Source organism: Thamnophis sirtalis, unplaced genomic scaffold (assembly GCF_051295495.1).
Source record: "Thamnophis sirtalis isolate CommonGarterSnake01/CBP01778 unplaced genomic scaffold, rThaSir2_p1.2 scaffold_9, whole genome shotgun sequence".
Classification (NCBI taxonomy): domain Eukaryota; kingdom Metazoa; phylum Chordata; class Lepidosauria; order Squamata; family Natricidae; genus Thamnophis; species Thamnophis sirtalis.
Genome location: NW_028261389.1, coordinates 60086865 through 60107249, shown reverse-complemented (window position 1 = coordinate 60107249; position 20385 = coordinate 60086865). Strand labels below are relative to the sequence as shown.

Below are 20385 nucleotides of genomic sequence, written 5' to 3'. Positions count from 1 at the left end.
TAGATAAAAATTGCATGATAGAATATACAACAGTCCCTTTTAAACAAAAGTATGTGCATAGGTGGAATATTGAATTTTGAAATGATTTCTGAAAGGCCTGCAATATAGTGTTTTACTTACTTATTGGTACTAGTGCTTCTAATGGAATGTGTTACATGGAGGAATGAAAGCCAAGGTAGAATAGTGATTAAAGTGCTGGACTAGAAGCAAGGAAACCAAATTCTAATCTTCCCTTAGGCACAAGTCAACTGGTGACCTTGGGCCAGTTACTCCCTCTTAATTGTAACCAGATTTTGATTCTGTAACAACCAGGTGAAAAATACGTCGTTATTGCATCATGCATTGATTACTTTAAGAACCCAATTAATTCAAAAATAAATGGGGCCCTGCAACCAAGTAGACAAACACTAAGAAAAACAAACTTCTTGGTAGGTATACTTAAGACTAGGTGGAGCCCTAATATAACTTATGAAAGAAACTATATTATTTCTGATATGAGGTCGAAAGCATGATGTACTGTGAAATTTAAAACATAATAAAATATTGATGGTTTCAAGTCTGTTAATCCAAGATAATGCCAAGTGCATTATATCAACATTAAAAAAAAACAAAATAGTGATATTTGTCTATGTGCTCTTTAGAACCTGGCATTTTTACATAAATATACATTCAAACAATTTAGAATTTATGACAACTTTTTGCCAGGTACATTGCAGTAATGTTTCTGAAACTGAATGTGAGGGGAGGGAGGATGGAGTGTCTCATGATGTATTTTTTTTCCAAAGCCTTTCTATGATTAAGCACTACCTCCCAGTGCAAAAATTACTTAACATAGATTTTACTTCCAAGAGTTCTCTTCGTTTGCATTCCACTATATTAAATTGACTCCAAAGTATATCTATGATTCTATTTGTCTATTAATCGATCTATATTTGTTAAGTGACAAAAAACTGAAAAACATATTGCATAGTAGCAGAGTTCAATGCTACGATCATGTTACTAAGAGTTCGACCCAAGCCCACTTCTTATGAAGAACTTCTGCTAGAGTTAAGAAGACAGCTCTCTTTTAGTAACTGTTTAACTGTTTAATAAATTTATAGGCCGCCCAATCCCGAAGGACTCCGGGCGGCTTACAGAAATACATTTCAAAAATAAAAAATTAAAATAGAGAAAATAAAAACAGATTAAAAGATCACTTCATACACTCAATCTAGGCGGGGCTGGACCTCATACATGAGGTCAACAGCCCCAGGCCTGGCGGAATAGCCAGGTTTTAGTAGCCTTTTGGAAGGTCATGAGAGTGGGAAGGGTCCAGATCTCCGGGGGTAGATTTGTTCCATAGGGTCAGAGCGGCTACAGAGCAGGCCCTCCCCCTGGGGGTCGCCAGACGACATTGTCCGGTCGACGGTACCCAGAGAAGGCCCACCCTGTGTGATTTTATTGGCCATTGGGAGGTATGCGGCAGAAGACGGTCTCGCAGATATCCGGGTCCTAGGCCATGTAGGGCTTTAAAGGTAATAACCAGCACCTTGAAACACGTTTGGAGACCGATAGGAAGCCAGTGCAGCTCGCGGAGGATAGGTGTAACATGAGTGTATCTTGGTACACCCAATATTGCTCGCACGGCTGCATTCTAGACCAATTGTAGTCTCCGAACACTCTTCAGGGGCAGCCCCATGTAGAGCATGTTACAGTAGTCGAGTCTTGAGGTGACGAGGGCATGAGTGACCATCTGAAGTGCCTCCCGATCCAGGTAGGGCCGCAACTGGTGCACCAGGCAAACCTGGGCAAAGGCCCCCCTGGTCACAGCTGACAAATGATGTTCTAATATCAGCTGCGGGTCCAGGAGGACACCCAAGTTGCGGACCTTCTATTAGGGGTGTAAAGTTTTACCCCCCAGGCTTAGAGATGGAATATCTGGACTGTTCTTGGGGGGCAACATCCATAGCCACTCAGTCTTGTCAGGATTGAGTGCAAGCTTGTTCACTCCCATCCACACCCTGACAGCTTCCAGGCATTGTCACATCACTTCCACTGCTACACTGAGTTGGCACAGGGCGGAGAGATACAACTGAGTATCATCCGCGTATTGATGGTATTTAATCCTGTGCCGGCGAATGATCTCACCCAGTGGCTTCATGTAGATGTTAAATAGGAGGGGGGACAGGACTGAGCCCTGCGGCACCCCATATTTAAGGGGCCTAGGGGTCGACCTCTGTCCTCCGACCAACACCGACTGCGACCTGCTGGAGAGGTAGGAGGAGAACCACCGTAAAACGGTGCTTCCCACTCCCACCTCTTCCAGTCGTCGCAGAAGGATACCATGGTCAATGGTATCGAAGGCCGCTGAGAGGTCAAGGGACACCAGGATAGAGGAATGTCCTCTATCTCTGGCCCGCCAGAGATCATCGGTCAGCGCGACCAAGGCGGTTTTGGTACAGTATCCAGGCCTGAAACCAGATTGAAAGGCGTCTAGATAATCTGTTTCATCCAAGGTCCATCGGAGCTGAAGGGCCACCACCTTCTCGACAACCTTCCCAAAGGGAGGTTGGAGACTGGACGATAGTTGCTGAGGTTAGCTGGGTCCAGAGAGGGCCTCTTAAGGAGGGGTCTTACCACCGCTTCCTTCAAAGGTTGCGGGAAAGATCCCTCCTGCAGAGACGTGTTCGTGATCCTCTGGAACCAGCCTCGTGTTACCTCCCTGCTGGTCGAGACCAACCAGGAGGGACACGGGTCCAGTAAACAGGTGGAGGCACTCATCGCTACCATGGCCTTGTCCACTTCCTCAGGAGTGACAAGCTGGAACTCATTCCAAGAAGTCTGATCAAGGCCCTCCCTCGGCATCTCCGCTGGTACTGTCCAAGTGGAGTCAAAGTCCGTCCGAATCTGAGTGATTTTGTCTGACAGAAATTGAACAAATTCCCCAGGCCTTCCCTGTAAGGGTTCCCCCGCATCCTCCCCTTTCAGGAGGGAGCTGGTTATCCTAAACAGGGCGGCCGGGCGAGATTCTGCGGACTCAATAAGAGCGGAAAAATGCGTACATTTTGCCGCTCGTATCGCCACTAAATAAGTCCTAATAAAGGCTCTTAGTTGTGTTCGGTCAGATTCGGAGTTGCTAGCCCTCCAACGTCGCTCTAGGCGTCTCTTTTGGTGCTTCATCTCCCGGAGTTCCTAAGTAAACCAAGATGCCCTCCTGGATCCACTGCCGCGGAGAGGCTGCAAAGGCGCAATCCTCTTGTTTTGGGCAACAAAGATTAAAACAATAGATACAAGGAGAATTAAGCTGGTGTTCTGCTGGTTCTTCATTAATTGCTAAGATTACATTGTACTATCTCAAAATAGATGTTATTCTCTTGCTATCCCCTACAATGCAGAGTTTCCCCTGCACTGTAGGGGCTATTATGCAGTATTATGTCACTAGAAAATCTTCCCATTATTGAGATAAAACTATCTTTGGGACAAAAGATTATATTGTTCTGCAAAAGTACCACTCTGCCATAACCATAACATTCTATTTATTTATTTATTTATTTATTTATTTATTTATTTATTTATTTATTTATTTATTATTTGTTTGTTTGTTTGTTTATTTATTTATTTATTTATTTGGAACCTGATGTCTGTAAACCCTAAGTTATTGCAAACTCAATAGGATTAGAAAGAATCCTGGCAAACTGTAGACACCATTTCTTCTGATGCTCTTAGGTTGCAGATATTTCCATCTTTGTTCTGGAGGGGCAAAGAGCATATGTACATTTTTTCCAGATTCATGGCTCTTGGTTAAAAAAAAGAAGAAGATGAAGGCTGAGGCCAGGTGGGCGTTTTGTCCAGGTGATAGGACAGCTGAAACCTTTTACGGATCAGGATACCCTAAAAATGGCTTGGACCATCTGTACAATCTGCCTATCTAAAAAGATTAGGCTGAAAATCCATTTGAAATCAAGGGAGGAGGAGACTTCTCAATGATGATCCAAGTTAGGATAGTCACTTCCTTGTTTTCTTTTTGAACACTATCCTTTTTTGCCAGTCTATCAGGATGAAATAAACAACTTAATCGGAAGCAGCCAAATATGAGAGACAACATTTATAGGCCGCATGATGGGTTTTATTTACTGATCACCTGTGAATTTTGTGGCTATTTTTGTTTTTTTTGTCTATGGGTTCCGTCCAGCGGTGGGATTCACTTAGCTTCACTACCAGCGGTGGGATTCACTTAGCTTCACTACTAATGTGAGCATGTGCACGCGCACACTCACTTTGGCGCAGTGGTTAGGGTGCAGCACTGCAGGCCACTTCAGCTGACTGTTATCTGCAGTTCAGCGGTTCTAATCTCACCGGCTCAAGGTTGACTCAGCCTTCCATCCTTCCGAGGTGGGTGAAATGAGGACCCAGACTGTGGGGGCGATATGCTGACTCTGTAAACTGCTTAGAGAGGGCTGAAAGCCCTATGAAGCGGTATATAAGTGCAACTGCTATTGCTATTGTTCTCACACGGTTCATCTACGCATGTGCACCGCCCTCTGCGCATGTGCAGTGCTCATGCATTACACTGGGGTGGGTGGGCAGAACCTGCCACAGCTGCCACTATCAGTTTGCCCAAACCAGAGCGAACCAGTTGAATACCACCTCTGGTTCCATCTTATTTCAGCTAGTTATAATTCTAAATAAATAAAGTATAAGTGAATATGTGATTATTATATAAACATACACGTTAACTATCACTTACCTATGAACTCAAATAATTTATCCTGCCAATCTTTCTTTGAACTGAACTTCTTTTTAGCTAGTGTTGCAACTAAGGAAAAGGGTCGCCTCCGTTGTACATTCTTACGGCACACTCAAAGCTTTGTTAGAATATCAGAGTTGTTAGCAGGAACTTTGAAGAGGTATTATACTTTTAAGACAAAAAAGGAACAGAATACTTAATGAGGGTACAATGTGAAAGGCCTCTGCAAATGCCCTGTGGGTGGGATGGCTTAGAACACTAAACAATGTGATAGAAAATCACTCTACTGCTAGTTTCTTTTCCTATGGAGTAACTACCACTGTGCAACCTTCCAGTGGCATTTATTGGCACACTTGGAAGTAGCTGGTAGGGGAATGAGCATTGTAGCTTTTTGAGAGATTGCTCCAATCTAACGGCTAAAATCTGTGCTTCATTGAGTCAAACTTTTAAAAGTCTACATTGGGTACTACGGAATATCAGGCACTATAAATTATGCTGCAGTGAACACATCAGGTAAAAACTGACATCTGTATTTGCATCATAATTCCCATAATTCCAATTTAAAAAGCATGAGAAAAATAAGGAAAACCTCAGAAAAATATTTTCTGATGACGTATCCTTCTGAACCTTAAAATATCTGATGTTGAGTAAGCTCGTTAATCAGGATGTGAGTTTATTGATATGAAGATGGCTTGCTATGCCTCTGATATGGTAGTGAAACAAAAAACATACTCTAGGCCAGTGTTCCTCAACCTTGGCGACTTGAAGTCCTGTGGACTTCAACTCCCAGAATCCCCCAGCCAGCACAGGACTAGGCCCATGATGGCAAATCTATGGCATATATGCCAGAGGTGGCACACAGAGCCCTCTTTGTGGGCACGTGCGCCATTGCCAGCTGCTCTTCTGGCATCCGGCATGCATCTTCGTGAGCGCTGGAAAATGGCCTGAAAAAAGTCCCCCCAAAACAGGCATGCGCATGCCGGCCAGCTGGTCTTTGGGTTTCCGGTGCTTTGGCGCATGCCCACGCACACATGTACATGCATTCCGGCCTGGGTACTCAGTGCCGAAAAGGTTTGCCATCACTGCTCTAGGCTTATCTTAAGAGTCACAAATGCAGAAAGTAATGATTTTCGGAAGACAGCTATGGTTCCAGATCAATTTTATTGGCCTCTTGATCATTTGTACATTTTTAATGAAAATACTTGTAATCTATTTTTTCCATTTTTTTAAACAAAAAGGTTTGGGGAGCAGGATGAGTTCATTCTTTGAAGTTTCACATCTGTAATCAAAATTAATGGGCTGCTTCATTGTTTGGCAAAATATTACAGGATGTTTGCATATCAAAGTATATTTCAGGGCTGAATCATTTTAATCCTCTCATTTATATTACAAGTAAAGTTCACAAAAAAATTTCCCTGCAATTTGTATACATTCACTCCACAATTCAGAGCATCTACCTGTACAGTAGTATCCAGCAGTTCCTTTTTTAAAAAAAACAATTTTTATTTGTTTTGAACAAGGACAAACATAAAAATAAAAATACCATCTTCCATTACAAATTGTAGAAAGCGTGTCAATTGGTTACAGTATTTCCATGCATTTCTTCCATAGTCACCACCTGCTCTTCATATCAAATCACCTATTTTAAAGTATCCAGCATTTACTGATAGAATTCTACTCTCTTCTATCAAAGTATTTCAGATCTGTCTCCCATTTTTCAATAAAATGCAAATATGTTGGTTACAGGACATTACATGGTGTATTAGAATAATTTTAAATGTTTTTGCAAACATCATCATCTTTTAACAACCCCACAATCCCTTGCAGGATGGAGTCTGGGCAACCGAATGGACTAGCAGACTGTTTAATGGCCGGATGCCCTTCCTGTCGCCAATACAGTTTGGTTCAACAGATATATTCCGATTGTTACCAGAAAGAGAAATATCTGCCTCTACCTAGGATCGAACTCACAGCCTCCTGATTGAGGTGAGAGCTTCACCATAAATTATAATTTTATTGTAATTATAAATTATATTATAATTATAAATTTCACTGGTGCATAAGTGCACCAGTGTGCCTACCGTCCCTGTCCTACTGTCCCCATTTATTTGTATTCATTTCCTTTGTTCATGACCATGTTTATACTTATACCTGTTATCTTGTATATGTTTGATGGACTAAATAAATCAAAATCATAAACAGATATTATCTACCTTAGTGTTAAAGATAATCTTTGCTTAGTGACCGTTACAATTGACCCTCCTTCCAAAGCTACTTGTTCCAGCCTTCCAAAAGCCATACACACAGTCACATGATTATGTTTTGGCTGCTTGGCAAGTAGATCACATATTTCGCTGTTTGCAATGTCCCCTGCCATGTGACAATTTTTTGTGAGATTTACCAATTTCTGGCATTTACTTCCAGCATCTACAGTAACAAAAAACACTCATTGGTGAAACCAGGTTCACTTAATGACTCTGGTTTTCACTTAACAACTGCTGCAAATTAGTCATCAAAACAGTCACATGGTGACCCACTTATCCTCTGCCAGAATGTACAACTGTAATTCCAGGCTCAATTACAGCTGTAAATCAAGTACTCCCTGTATCCTGAATATAATTACCTGGATAATTAAAGTCTACTGCGGTGTTCTTTTTTTTTCTAATTTTCCTTTTCATTTTGTTGGTAAGAATTCTTGGTAGGTCATTTTTAGTAGGCCTGAGCCCATAGAATTAGTTTTGCAATGTCAGGGCTGAGAGTATAGAAATATAATAAAGAAATGCATCCAGACACTGTTTTTCCCTTAATATTATCAAGGAAGAAGCTAGCTGGAATCCAGTGTTGTGCTGAGCCATAATGCTGCAAACAAATCAAAATAATTGGGTTTTAATGTGCTTAGTAGTGCCAAGGCATTTTGAACCAAAACATTATGCAAAGCTTTTCAAGTTGGGTTGCACATAATCAAAGGGTCCCATTGAGAATTTACTGGGGCTCCATACAAAAGTTCACTCCAATCAATTTTCCATCACTAGAAATTTGCCTCTTGATCATAGATTCTGTGTGTAAACTTAGTTACTAGTAATGTTTAACTCAAGGAGACAGTTAAAATATTGTTGTGGATCACATGGGAACTTGGTCACTGTTTCTTTAAAGATCAATGTCCTAGTGAATGCTCTTAAATAAGCAACTATAGCTTACAATACTCTGGATGTGTAGGATACAAGCAGTGGTGGGTTGCAGGTGGTACGCCCTGGTATGCCTGCCGAGGGCACTGGGTACTGTTCTGTTCTGGTGCTCTGAAGGACTCACCCACCTACCCGAACTCAGCTGTATTTGAACTCTTCAGCACTTCTGCGCATGCAGCATACAGCACCTGCGTGACGCTCCACCGAGCACCTGGAGTGTCACAGAGGCATCGTGGAGGCGTCGCGGAGATAAGGATGCATGTGCATGCTGCACGCATGCATGTGGTAGACTCCCGTCTCGAATGGTATGACTGTTGTGAGTTTTAAATTATATATTGTTATGTTTGTTTTTTAAAATTTTTGTTTGTATCCCCCTTCCCCGGTTCGAGTTGTGAGCCGCCCTGAGTCCCCCTTCGGGGGAAAAGGGCGGCATACAAATACAATAAACTGAACTCCGGGCCCCGTTGCACTGTACCAGTTGCACCGGGATCCGGAACCCAGCACTGGATACAAGATCCACTTTCCAAACAGAATTTAATTCTCTCTCTTTGGAAATGAACCATTGAACAAGCTATCATTGTTATGGTTGGTTGCAAATGTTTGGATTGGGTTTGACATTTTTATCCACCTATCGAGTCCTCCTAAGGACTTGGCAGATGTTCTTGTTTGATAGTATTAAAAGTATTATCGCAGGATGTGAGCTGTCCAGTAAGGCTGTCTTTTATGTTTATTTTGTCAGTGCCAATGTGGTTCAAGTGATGTTCCAGGTTTACTGGGATTCACCCATGGCATTTGTCCCAAAGGTGCTTTTTCAAGAGGCATCTGGACTTTCTGGTTTTTTCTTGAAGACGTTTCGCTTCTCATCCAAGAAGTTTCTTCAGCTCTACAGAATTTTAAAGACTGTAATAATCATCCTGTAATAATCCTGACCATTTTATGAGCAATGCAAAATAATATGTTTTTAATTATTTGTCAGTAATGAAGATTCAACATGGTTGAAGTTTTGGATTGTCCTACCAATCTTTCCTTGCAAAACGAGTATCTTCAAAGAAAGGGTTTTTTCCCCGAACGCAGGCCATATAATTAAAGCCATTACTAGATAATAAGCAATGCTCATAGGTATATAAAGATTCCTCCAAACAAAAATCCAGGAATTCCATAAAGCCAAGGATGAGACTTAACAACAAAACAATCCCAGTTCAGTTAAAAATAAAAAGTATGAGTTCTTTTGTTTCCAACCTCCATATGTCTTTCTCAACCTTGGCAACTCAAAAGGTGTGTAGGCTTCCATTCCAAGAATTCCCCAACCAGCCTGCTGGGAGTTGAATTCTAGGAGTTTAAATCCACACACCCTCAGTTTGTCAAGGTCTATTTGGACACCCTCTATTCGAGTTCTCACATTTCTGAGGCCTTGTAATCTGGTTAAACATGATTTGAGAGAGCCAAGGTGGCTGGGGGGCTAAGACGCTGAGCTTGTGGATCAGAAAGGTCGGCGTCCCTAAGTAAGGAGTGAGCTCCTGTTTCTTGCCCCATCTTCTGCCCACCTAGCAATTGGAAAGCATGTAAAAATGCAAGTAGAAAAATGGGAAACACTTTGGTGGGAAGGTAACAGGTGCACCTTTGGCAGAGAGACATCTTCGGACAGCACTGGCTCTTTGGCTTAGAACCGGAGATGAACATTGCTCCCCCGGAGTCGGGAACGACTAGCGCGTATATTTGCGTGGGGAACCTTTACCTTTAAACCTAATTTAGAGCCTTGAGCCGTGAGTCAGACATTACCAAGCACCGGAGCGAGCCAAGCCCAACATCCATTATTCAAAGCAAGACCTAAGTGGAGGCAAACTCTCTTGTAGGAATTAAATTAAAAGAAAAAGACGGATTTATAACAGCAACGCTTTTCCCCTCTGGAGTCTGGAGGCACAAATTACGTCTGCGGGATCGTCGGAAGCTTTAAGCCAAGGGGCAGGCAGGTGACAGGAGCGCACACCCCCGCTTCGCGCCACCAAGCCGCGCAGTTCTGCGTGGAAGAATTGCAGGAATCGCGGGGCGCGTCCCTCCTGCAAGCCCGCGGCGTCTCTCCACTCGCTTCCTCCGCCTCCCGCCACCGCCAATTCCCAGACTTCCTGGATGACAAGGCCGGGGAAGCAGCCCGGCCTGGCTCGCCCCGGTATTTAACGGGGGAGGCCACAGAGAGCGCGACTCCCCAGCTGCCAGCTGGGACTTGCGTTGAAGCCGAGCTGCGGGGCCGCCCCGCCTACGCTCTCCGGACCGGCGGCGAAGAGAGTGAGTCCAAGCAGGGTAGGGGGAGCCGGGCCGAGAAGTAGTGACGCGGGCTGGGCAGCCTGAGGCGTCTCTCGACCCCGCGTCCTCCCCTCTCCCTCCGCGGCGTTTGGTCTCGCCCGCGCCTCCGCTCCCTGCCATGTTGGATTGCACGGCCGGCGCCGGGGAGAAGTTGGAAGTTTAGTGCCTGTCGGGAGAGCGGCGGAAGGCGCGCAGAAGGGCGAGGAGCGGGTCTTCCCCGGCCGCTCCGCTCCGGTCGCTCGCAAGGGAAAAAAAAACCCTCAGGAGTTGCTCCCCGGTCCGACGCGGCGCCCCCTCAGGTCGCCGCCCCGATGTTGCTGCAATAGCGCGGGTAGGCAGGCTCCTGCGCCGCCGCCACCCTCCAGGAGACGCGGGGCCTGACCCCCCGCAAGCGAGCTAGAGCCAGCTGCGAAGCCGGCGGAGGGGGTTGGCAGTCCCGGCCTGGCGCCGGCGGCGGCCGCCATGAACAACAGCCAACAACAGCAGCAGCAGCCCCCGCCGCCGCGGAGGGTCTCCAACGTGGGCTCCATGCTGCTCACACCGCAGGAGAACGAGAGCCTCTTCGGCTTCCTCGGCAAGAAATGCGTGGTGAGTGAGGGACGGGAAAGGAGGAGGCTTCGCCCCGCTAGCTGGGCCTGACTGCCTCGGGGGTTGGGGAGGCCCGGCCAATCCTATGGGGGCGCCTGTGGAGGGTTTGGCCACGCGCGTCCCGGGCGGGAAGCTGCCTTGACCTCTCGGGGAAGGGGGCCGCGGGGCAGAAGGGTGACTTCCATCTGCTGGAGGCAGAAGCTGCGAGTGGGAGGCGTGATGATGCAAGAGCCCTGCCAATTTTTCCTCCTTCCTCCCCCCAACTCTTTTATTTCCTTTCCGGCGCGGGGTCGTGGCTGGCTTACTTTGAATTTGGAGAGAGCAGAAGGTCCCTGGCTGGGGCCGTTCCCACGGAACAGCTGCCTACTTTCCTCCCCCACCTCTTATTCCTCCCCACGGCTCTGTATTGTTGGGGCGGAGGTGGAAAAATCAACCCCTTAACAGCTTTGGCTAAATTTATACTGAAATGTATATATCGAAATGCGTGCATTAAAGTGCACCACCTGTCCTAATGTCCCCATTCATTTGTACCCATTCTTATTCATGTTAATTCTTATTCCTGTTATCTTCTACATGAGTGAGAAACTAAATAAATAAATAAGTAAAAGAAGAGACGGGGGGGGGGAATGTGCGAAGAAAGAAAAGATGCCCGCCTTTACTCCTCCAAGGGAAAGAAGACTTCAGCGATCTCTTTTTGCTTTTTTTTGGGATCTGGTGGGAGTGGGATAAATACTAGGTGCAGGTGAAGGCTGTGGATCCAAGCAACAGGAAGGGAAGGCAGAGCCTGTTGACTAGAGTCGGCCCATTGGATCTGCTCCGGCTTTGCTGAAAGAAAGAAAAAAAAACCCTGGTTAGGGGAGCTCCAACAAATCCTTTCCACTATGTGGCTTGTTTTAAGGCAGATGCTGTTTTACCTTTGGTGGGGAGCTCTTCACTTTTTTGCTATGTTAAGAGATTATTTTCTCCCCCACTTCCTTTTTCCAACAGGTATGATTATTTCAGAGTATACCGGAAGTGCTTGGTGTTTTTTCAGTACGTGTGTGTCAGCAATGGAGATGTTGCAATTCGTGTGTGTGTGTGTGGAAAAGTTCAGCTACTCATAGAAAGCTGGCATACATTTCTACCTGTATAGTTTCTGAACTTTCAGGAAATGAACTAGAAAATGAAAATAACGCTCTGGATTCTGTTCCCTGCTGAGCAATAGATTTGCAGAGCATATACAAAATTCCCCTTTGTGGGGCGGGAACAACTGTAATAATCCCTGAAATTTTGGTAGTCCTCATATAGCTGTTAGATACAGTTATTAGGTAATAGCTCTTCATACAGCTCTTAGCAGACTTTATGCTGCTGTGTTTGACTTAGTAAGTTTTAGTATGCAATCTATATCATGCTGTTTTATATTGAAATATTCTGCGTTTAAATTTGGCCTTTTCTGATTTCTGAGCTGACAGACATTTAAACATATCACTAAATAAATATTCTGTATTTCAGATGGATTAGCAGTCAAACTTTTCCTCTTCTGAATCATTAAAAATAATACAACCATGAATAAAGCATCATAGATATGTCCTGTTTCCTTTAAGGTTTTTTGTTTATTGACAGAAACTGGTTTTACTAAAGTCTCCCCCCCCAATTATGACAGAAAGGGCAAACATAAACTATATTATCAAGAAATTGACTACAGATATGCAAATGCCTCTGCCCACTGTAAATCTGTAAGGATTATAATAGTATACTGGTCTGGATGGAAAATCCAGTTTTTTTGTTTCTGATGAGGTTAAATAGGTAAAGATTCACAAATCATTCAGTCACAGGTAATCTGTAATTCACATTTCATTAAGGCCAAATTTGCACTCTAGATATGTCTTTTTCAGCTGTTAATGGGAATTTGCAGATAGTTTCTGAAAACTGTCTAATGAACATGAGCTGCTTTTTTTTCTGGGAATGCTGATTTACAGTGGGGAGAATATACATTTATGTTGCTTGCCATACTAAATTCATGTTAAATACTGTAGGCCAGGTAGCTAAACATTAATGCTGTACTATAATATTACTAGCAAACCACTTTTTTTAGAGGGGGGGAAATTAGCACTAAAAATGCCTTTGCCGAAGCTTAATACACTCCACAGATTTTTAAAATCTCTTTTAGAATATTATATTCTCTCTTTAGCAAAGAGCTGTTCCTAAGTGGAAAAGTCACAGGCTTTGGCCTCAGGAAGTACTAGTTTTATTTCCAAGGAAGTCCCAAGTTTGCTGAAAAGACCTCCTTTATGTGGAGAGCCATTGCTAGTATTGAGCTGCATGGATTTTCACTAACTTAGTGCAAATTGAATTCCCTTGAAACAAGAAAATAATCCAATTATAACTTTTTAAAGAACAAATATGCTTTTATCTACATAATTGTTTTATATGCAAATGTAATCAAAATAATACATGGAAAAATTGTGTACTCAGCAGCAGGCAACAAGAAAACCAATTTGGGTACACTGATAAACTACAGTATGGAAAATAAAATAGTATTTATTAATAAAATTAGAAGATATATTCTAGACTTGGAGAAAATATTCAAGTGATGACACTTGAAATATTTGAAAATACATTGCACATTTTCTTCCTCATATACAAACATTGCTGAAAATCTTAAAACTATTTTAAAATAATTGTATAATTTAATGTAAAACTTATTAAAAACAAATTGCATGTGTGTTAGTTCCTTAATGATAAATACATAATTACACGTGTATGCACTATATATAATAGTAATATATTAAAAGTATATCACTGACATTAATAGTATGACAGTTTACAGCATTATAAAACCATAAATAGTAACGTACACAATGTTTCTACCTTTACTAAAACTCTGTGCTCCTTAATGTTACCTTCTAATTAGGCAATAAAAGCTATGTGAAGGAGTTTTGACTTCAGGGCTCTCAGGAAGTTATCAGGGAGGATACCATTCAGATTTCAGGAAGCAGATTGTTGTACTGCATGAGCCATACAGAGAGCAGCAGCACATTCTTCTTGTCCTCTTCTGATCGCATTTGGAAGTTGTACGCTTTAACCACCCTTTTCTGGCTGGATCTACTGGACAGCATGGTTCTACCTGGAATAAGTGGTCCTTCAGATATGTGTAGGTTTTGTGCTGTACTACTTTCTAGATCAGTGTTTCTCAACCTTGTCAACTTGAAGATGTCTGGACTTCAACTCCCAGAATTCCCCAGCCAGCATTCGCTGGCTGGGGAAGTCTGGGAGTTGAAGTCCAGACATCTTCAAGTTGATGAGGTTGAGAAACACTGTTCTAGATGCAAATGCCAGCATAAAATAACCAGCCACTTTCACTTCTGGAATTGTAACTGCTAGTCTGAGAATTATAATGCAAGTGAAAATCAATGTGATGTGAAGGATATGAACCATAACTGATAGATAATATCTTTAGCATGCAAAAATGTTAGGTTCAGTCTCCGGCATCAGTTTAAAAGAATATGTGATGAAAAAGACTTTACTTAGAGAATCTGAAGAATCACTGTTTAAGATTTTAGAGAGACAGATAATCTCACCTTTCCTAAATCAACAATACTCCTTAGTCTTCTTGAATTGTAACAAATTCTGTATGGATAAAGTAAAGGCATTTAGCCTCTTATTCAATAATAACATGTTTAATGACAACTTGCTTAGCAAATATTCAAACTTGCAACAGTGCTGAGCCAGTGGTATTTATGATCAATCCTTGAAGTTTCAGCCATTGTGGTGTGCTTCACAGTCACATTACTGTTGTCCAGGTACTTGGCAACCAGCCTGGATTTTCTGCCATTGGAGCATGGTCATCTGATCAAAATTTGTGACTTTCTTGCCAGCTTCCCACAAGAAAAGTTAGTCAGGAAGTTAGAAGTCACAATCACATGAGGTCTTTGCTTAACAACAGTAACTGTGGGCTTGCAGAACTGTGGTTGCTAAACAGCATGGTCATACAACATCACCCTTTACGATTGCATTGCTTAGCAGCCGAAATTCTGGTCCTACTCCAGTGGATTGGTTTTTTTTTAATGTACCTTCCTGCTTTTTTAAAAAGTATTTTTTAACTTGATTTCCTTTAGTTCTTTTCCTCAATTTAGGTTTAAGAAATCCAAAGTCATTTTATTGGATGGACCACATTCTTTCATTTTCTTTAAAATAGTTTTACTCTACACCATTCATTGCTGCTTAATATGAAAATGTATTGTCAGTTCGAAAGTTTTCTTCAGGCAATTTCAGAGAGAAATCCGTGTTCACAAGCTCTGATGTGCTGAGAGTTAATATGATTACCTTATCTGCTGAAAGGTGTAACAATTTATTTTTTCAATCTGGGAGAAAATGTTATTTTTTATTGCAGTTGACTGCAAAGCTATCTACAGAAAATGTATTTGAGATACTAACATGCTATATACCATGTCTAGTATTGGTTGTTTTTAATTGTGGCCACTATACATTCCTAGTTTAGAGTATGGTTTATATTCCTAATATGTAGGAATAGCATGAATTCATAGGACTGGCAGCATTATGTTTTGCATTGTTGCCTTGGAATTTATACATTTTCCAAATACTTAAGTCCATGGCTATTCCCTATCACCCTTATCTCACTATGCAATATAATTGTCAAATAGTCTGAATTTTGTTAAGGACATCTATTGTCTAGACATGGTAATAGGATAATAATTGGATTATTGCAATGTACTCTACACAGAACTACCCTTGAAGAGTATTCAGAAGCTACAATTGGTACAGAATGCACTGGTATGGAAAATTCTGGAGAGGGTAGTCCCTGTAACATGGTTTGCATCTGGGACCAATTCAGTGTATTGGTTATCACTTTTAAAGCCCTTCAGGGCATGGAACTTGGTTATCTGAGGAACCATCTCACCTCTGGTGGTGATTGGTAAAATAAGAAACAAAAGGTTTGAAGGTTTAAGGTTTATTAACATTTATAGGCCGCCCTTTTCCCTGAGGGGACTCAGGGCGGCTTACATAAAATCAGGGGATGGAAATACAAACAATAACGTAGACAAACATAAAGTAAAATAATGAGCAACATTCATTCATCATTCGGGAGGGGCAATTATCTTTGTCCCCAGGCCTGACGGGCTAGCCAGGTCTTAAGGGCTATGCGGAAGGCCTGGACGGTGGTGAGAGTACGAATCTCCACGGGGAGATCGTTCCAAAGGGTCGGAGCTACAACTGAAAAGGCTCTCCTCCTTGTAGTTGCCAGCCGGCACTGGCTGGCAGATGGAACTCGGAGGAGGCCCAATCTGTGAGATCTAATTGGTCGCAGGGAGGTAATTGGCAGAGTCCATCCCTGTACCATCCATGGTCTTGTGTTTTTTATTTAATTGTTAATTTTAATGCTTTTATATTCTTTTATGCCACTGTAAACAGTGCATAATTTGATTAGTAAGGCAGGCAGCATATGAATTAAATAAATGTATTTAAGATAGTATCTTAAATGCATTTATGCTGAAAGGTATTTCTTTATTAAATATGCAGGCCATAATGATACTTTTGCATGTTTTGCTCCATTTGTATGAGCCTTACATTCAAGCATATTGGATGCAGATAGAAACAAGGCTGGGATTGATAATCTAGCACTATTTGCAAGATCACTTACTTGTTTTACAAATAAATGCAAGGTGTTTCTTTTTGAGAGCATTGTATGAATGCTTCACTAGCTATTTAACCATAACAATTGACCTAAAATAATATGTAATACTCCCATTATCAATAAAATTAAATAGTTTGAGGTTGGGTTTCTATAGAACATTTGCGTTTTGTTCTTAATGCTTGGCCTTTATATAAATAGAAACATTTTTTTATATTTCATTATGTTTCCACAGAGCACTTTTGTTTAAAAAAAGAATATCTACTCCATGTGACCACAGTGTTTTAAAGACTGTTCTGTTTTCTTTTTAATCTTTTACATGCTTGTGTTACTTATTAATTAAGGGTTTGCAGCTTCTGTACATTTTTCTTTTAAAGAGTAATTTACTGTGCGGGATTTCTCTGATTATAAGAATAACTGCTATTTGCTTTTCTCTTCTATAGTGCGCACTGAAAAAAATGCCAGGTTAGGGATGACCAAACTGAAGGGTTTTTTTTTTTCATTTTCAAAAAGAATATTCTAAATACATTTATTACTTCTCTGTTACTAACTGTATAGAATTAGGCCAGAGACTGAGATAATTTGAAATCTGAAGAAACATTTACAAGGAATTCTATGATACAAAAGCGAAGTTATTAGGAACGATTTTTGGAACACTGAAATACACCACCTTTTGGGGGAACCTTTTTATTCCTGATTTGTCAGGTTATAGTTTAATGTATAACATACTAAGGGTGTTTCTGGGTGTCTGGGGAAAAACATAAACCTTACAGACCTTAACACGATAGTGGTCAATCTGGGTGGGGAAGTGTGGTATATATTTTTTTAGGCACTGGCATATTTGGAATTTTGAAAAACCTATTGACACAGATACAAAATTGCTATTTTAAGGCATGCTCATTCCCAAAATGCTATCATGGTGGAGATAAGTTTAATAATTTCATTTAAATCAAACTTGGCAAGACCAAGGAAATGACATCCACCACTAACACTGGGCATGTTCATCACTATTACATGCATCATTCAATACAGTGATTCCTCAAATGCAGTCGGTATTAACATTGTGTTTCTGTGGCTATTACTTCCTGGCAATACTTTCAGTAGCTGCAGTAGAATCCCAGGTATGGAGTCCAACTGCTGCTAAAGCGGCTTCAAGAGAAGGTACTCCATTATCTCTCTCAAGGTTTGCAATTTCTTTTCTCAAAGTGTTGGCTATCTCCCAAATCAACCATTATATAACAGCTCAGAGAAGCCAGGAAGAGTATGGTAATACTCTGCAGGTGGTGGAGCTCACATTGCAAAGGCTTCTTTCTATTTCCACAAAATTTGCACAAAGTCAAAAATATCCCAGATTGCAATCCAAAATCCTCTCTTGCTCGCCTCAGAATTTATTCAACTGAAGGGTCCTTGGTGCTCTCTGAGCTTACTTGTTTTCTGCTGCTTTTCTGACAATTACTTCCTGGCAATATCTTCAGTAGCTGTAGTAGAATCCCAAGTATGGATTCCACCTGCTGCTAAAGCAGGAGCTGTGAATCCAAAAAGACTCTGAAATCACTGACCAGCTTCTTCAGGAAGGATAACACCATCCAGACAATTTACCAGGAGCAATGTTGTAGGCATAGCCCATGTTTCTAAGGATATAATAGCAACTCCATCTTGGTACTATTTAATTTGAGCTTGTTTTTTCCCATTCAGTCTTTAACAAACTTAACCAATTTTTACATAATCTCTGGCTCAATTGGGGATGGAAATACATTATTTCATGTCATTAGTATATTGATGATTCCTCACCTTTGTCAGATGACTTCTCTTAGTAGTTCTGTATATGCTAGGGCCATGATGGTGAACCTATGGCACGTGTGCCAGAGGTGGCACGCAGAGCCCTCTCTGTAGGCACGTGAGCTGTCGCCCCAGTTCAGCTCCACCATGCATGCGCGCATGCCTCCCACCAGCCAGCTGGTCTTTGGGTCTGCTGTGCATGCACAGGAGACAAAAATCGATAACAGCAGTAATTACCTACTGAAATATATCTATTTATAAATAAGTTACATAACAAGAAAGACATGTTTGCAATATGACTTATTAATACATGTAATTTTTAAGTATTTGCTCATTTTTAAATAGTCGTCCTTGCCTCCAATTTTGAATTTTGCCATGCGAAATATGAAATTTGTACCCACCTATTCTTTTTCAGAGAGATTGATTTATTTGCCTTTACATAGAAAGCTATACTTAAGTCTCAGCACTGATCTCAGAAATCTGAGAAATGTCAGATTGGGTAGCACTTAGGTCGGAAACCATTAGGAAATATTACAATTGTAGGCTAGATTGTGAATCACAAAACAGAACAATAGAATAAGGCATTGGCAAATCTGCCATTATTATCAAGAAAACTTAAGTCCACAAATCAAGCTCAACTCAAATGAGGCTTTACTTGAATAACACCTAGGAGTACTTTCAGATATGTTGGATCATGAGTTGCAAAATTTCTATTTGTGCAAGCATTGGTCATAGTATTTGGGAATTGATTCCTAGCCTATCTTGAGGATACCATGCTGAAATTTTTTTGATAATAAGCAAGGGATTGCTTCTTCCTTCACAGGGCATCTGTAAGGTTTGTAGGGGAGGGGAGCTACATTTCAACAAATACTGTCAAGATTGAACTGCTAGGCTCCTTTCAGATCCTATTGCTATTCAACATGCCATTTAACTGAAGTGGGTTGGTGGAATGGAATGCCAAAGATTTTTGCATGCAGCGTGAGACCCTGGAAGCCGTCAAGGTCACCACTGCAGGTACCTAAGAAGGAGGTGGACTATTCCCATAACAAAAGGACATCTCATAATTGGACAATGTGAACACCCAGGAGTGGGGAGAAAGAGAAGCTATTGTTTAACTAAGCAAGCCTTTGCAGAGGAAAATCAGAGCTGGTTTTGTTTTGTGAAGGTCAAAAAGATGACGATGTGTATATGTATTTAAAAATGGTTTTAGTATATGGCTGCTTCTTTCCAATAGGCTGACGCATAACTGTAATATAGAATGCAAAAAAGGGGGAGTTTAAAGATTTTGGGTAAAAAACATGAATCGTAATTTGAGCAAGTGCTTTTTCTCCAGGAAATATTCTTAAACTAGCTTTTCAATCCACACTTTTAGTCAAATCATTTTGAAATTATTTCTTGCATTGCAGTCAAAGTCAAAAGAAGCATCCCTGTATTGACTGCAATACTAAAATAGTATTTGACCTCTGTGGTTAAGACTGTGAAAGTTTGAAACATCCTGCAATAGTGTGGTTTTGAGTAAAATACCACAAATGAGCTTCCTTTTTTCTGGCTGGCAGTTTATATTGAAAGTGTAAGACTTGGTCCCTTCAAATATTAAAGGAAGAGATTTTCTTTGTGGGAAAAAAGATCTAGAAGAATATCTTCAAAAAGATATTCATTGTGTAGTATGCAAGAATTTTAAAATTTTGATAACCTCTATAATAATTTCTGCAGAAGATATGCAGAAATTTAAACTACAAAACCTAGTTAATCTATTTTGAACACCAAGGTTATAATTTGCACATTTCAGATTTTTAAAGCAGAAAATGTTGTTATAGCTTGCTTTTTATGGATAAAAAGTAGACCAGTCAACTTTTGCTTTGTTGCATATAAAATCTGCCAGTTGCAGATGCAGACCATCAAAATAAAGGCTGGTTACACCATATTGTGTACTCTAGTCCTACTAAATTAATATTTCACTTTGGCCTATAAGGTTGGTTTTATTTGGCCATCAAGCTTTGTTTTAAACATTTATATCCTGCTTAGCCTTTCTGTGGTTATATAACCTTAACATAAAGACAGAAATCTAAAGCAAGAATACTAGTATTCACAGCAGCATTTTTAAAAAAGGACTCTGCCAGGGAATTATGTCAATTGTCTATTAATATTTTTAATGATTTTGTTGATATAAGTTC

At 41.2% G+C, this 20385-nt stretch overlaps 1 protein-coding gene across 1 annotated transcript in view; it reads left to right on the top strand.

Moving 5' to 3' along the window:
* The first annotated feature begins 10033 nt into the window (after window positions 1-10033).
* Window positions 10034-20385, top strand: part of WASL (WASP like actin nucleation promoting factor) — a 33956-nt gene continuing 23604 nt past the window's right edge. The window contains exon 1 of the mRNA XM_087723683.1: window positions 10034-10800. Within this exon, the coding sequence (XP_087579809.1) occupies window positions 10675-10800 (126 nt within the window). The 5' untranslated portion in view covers window positions 10034-10674. The remainder of the gene's footprint in view (window positions 10801-20385) is intronic.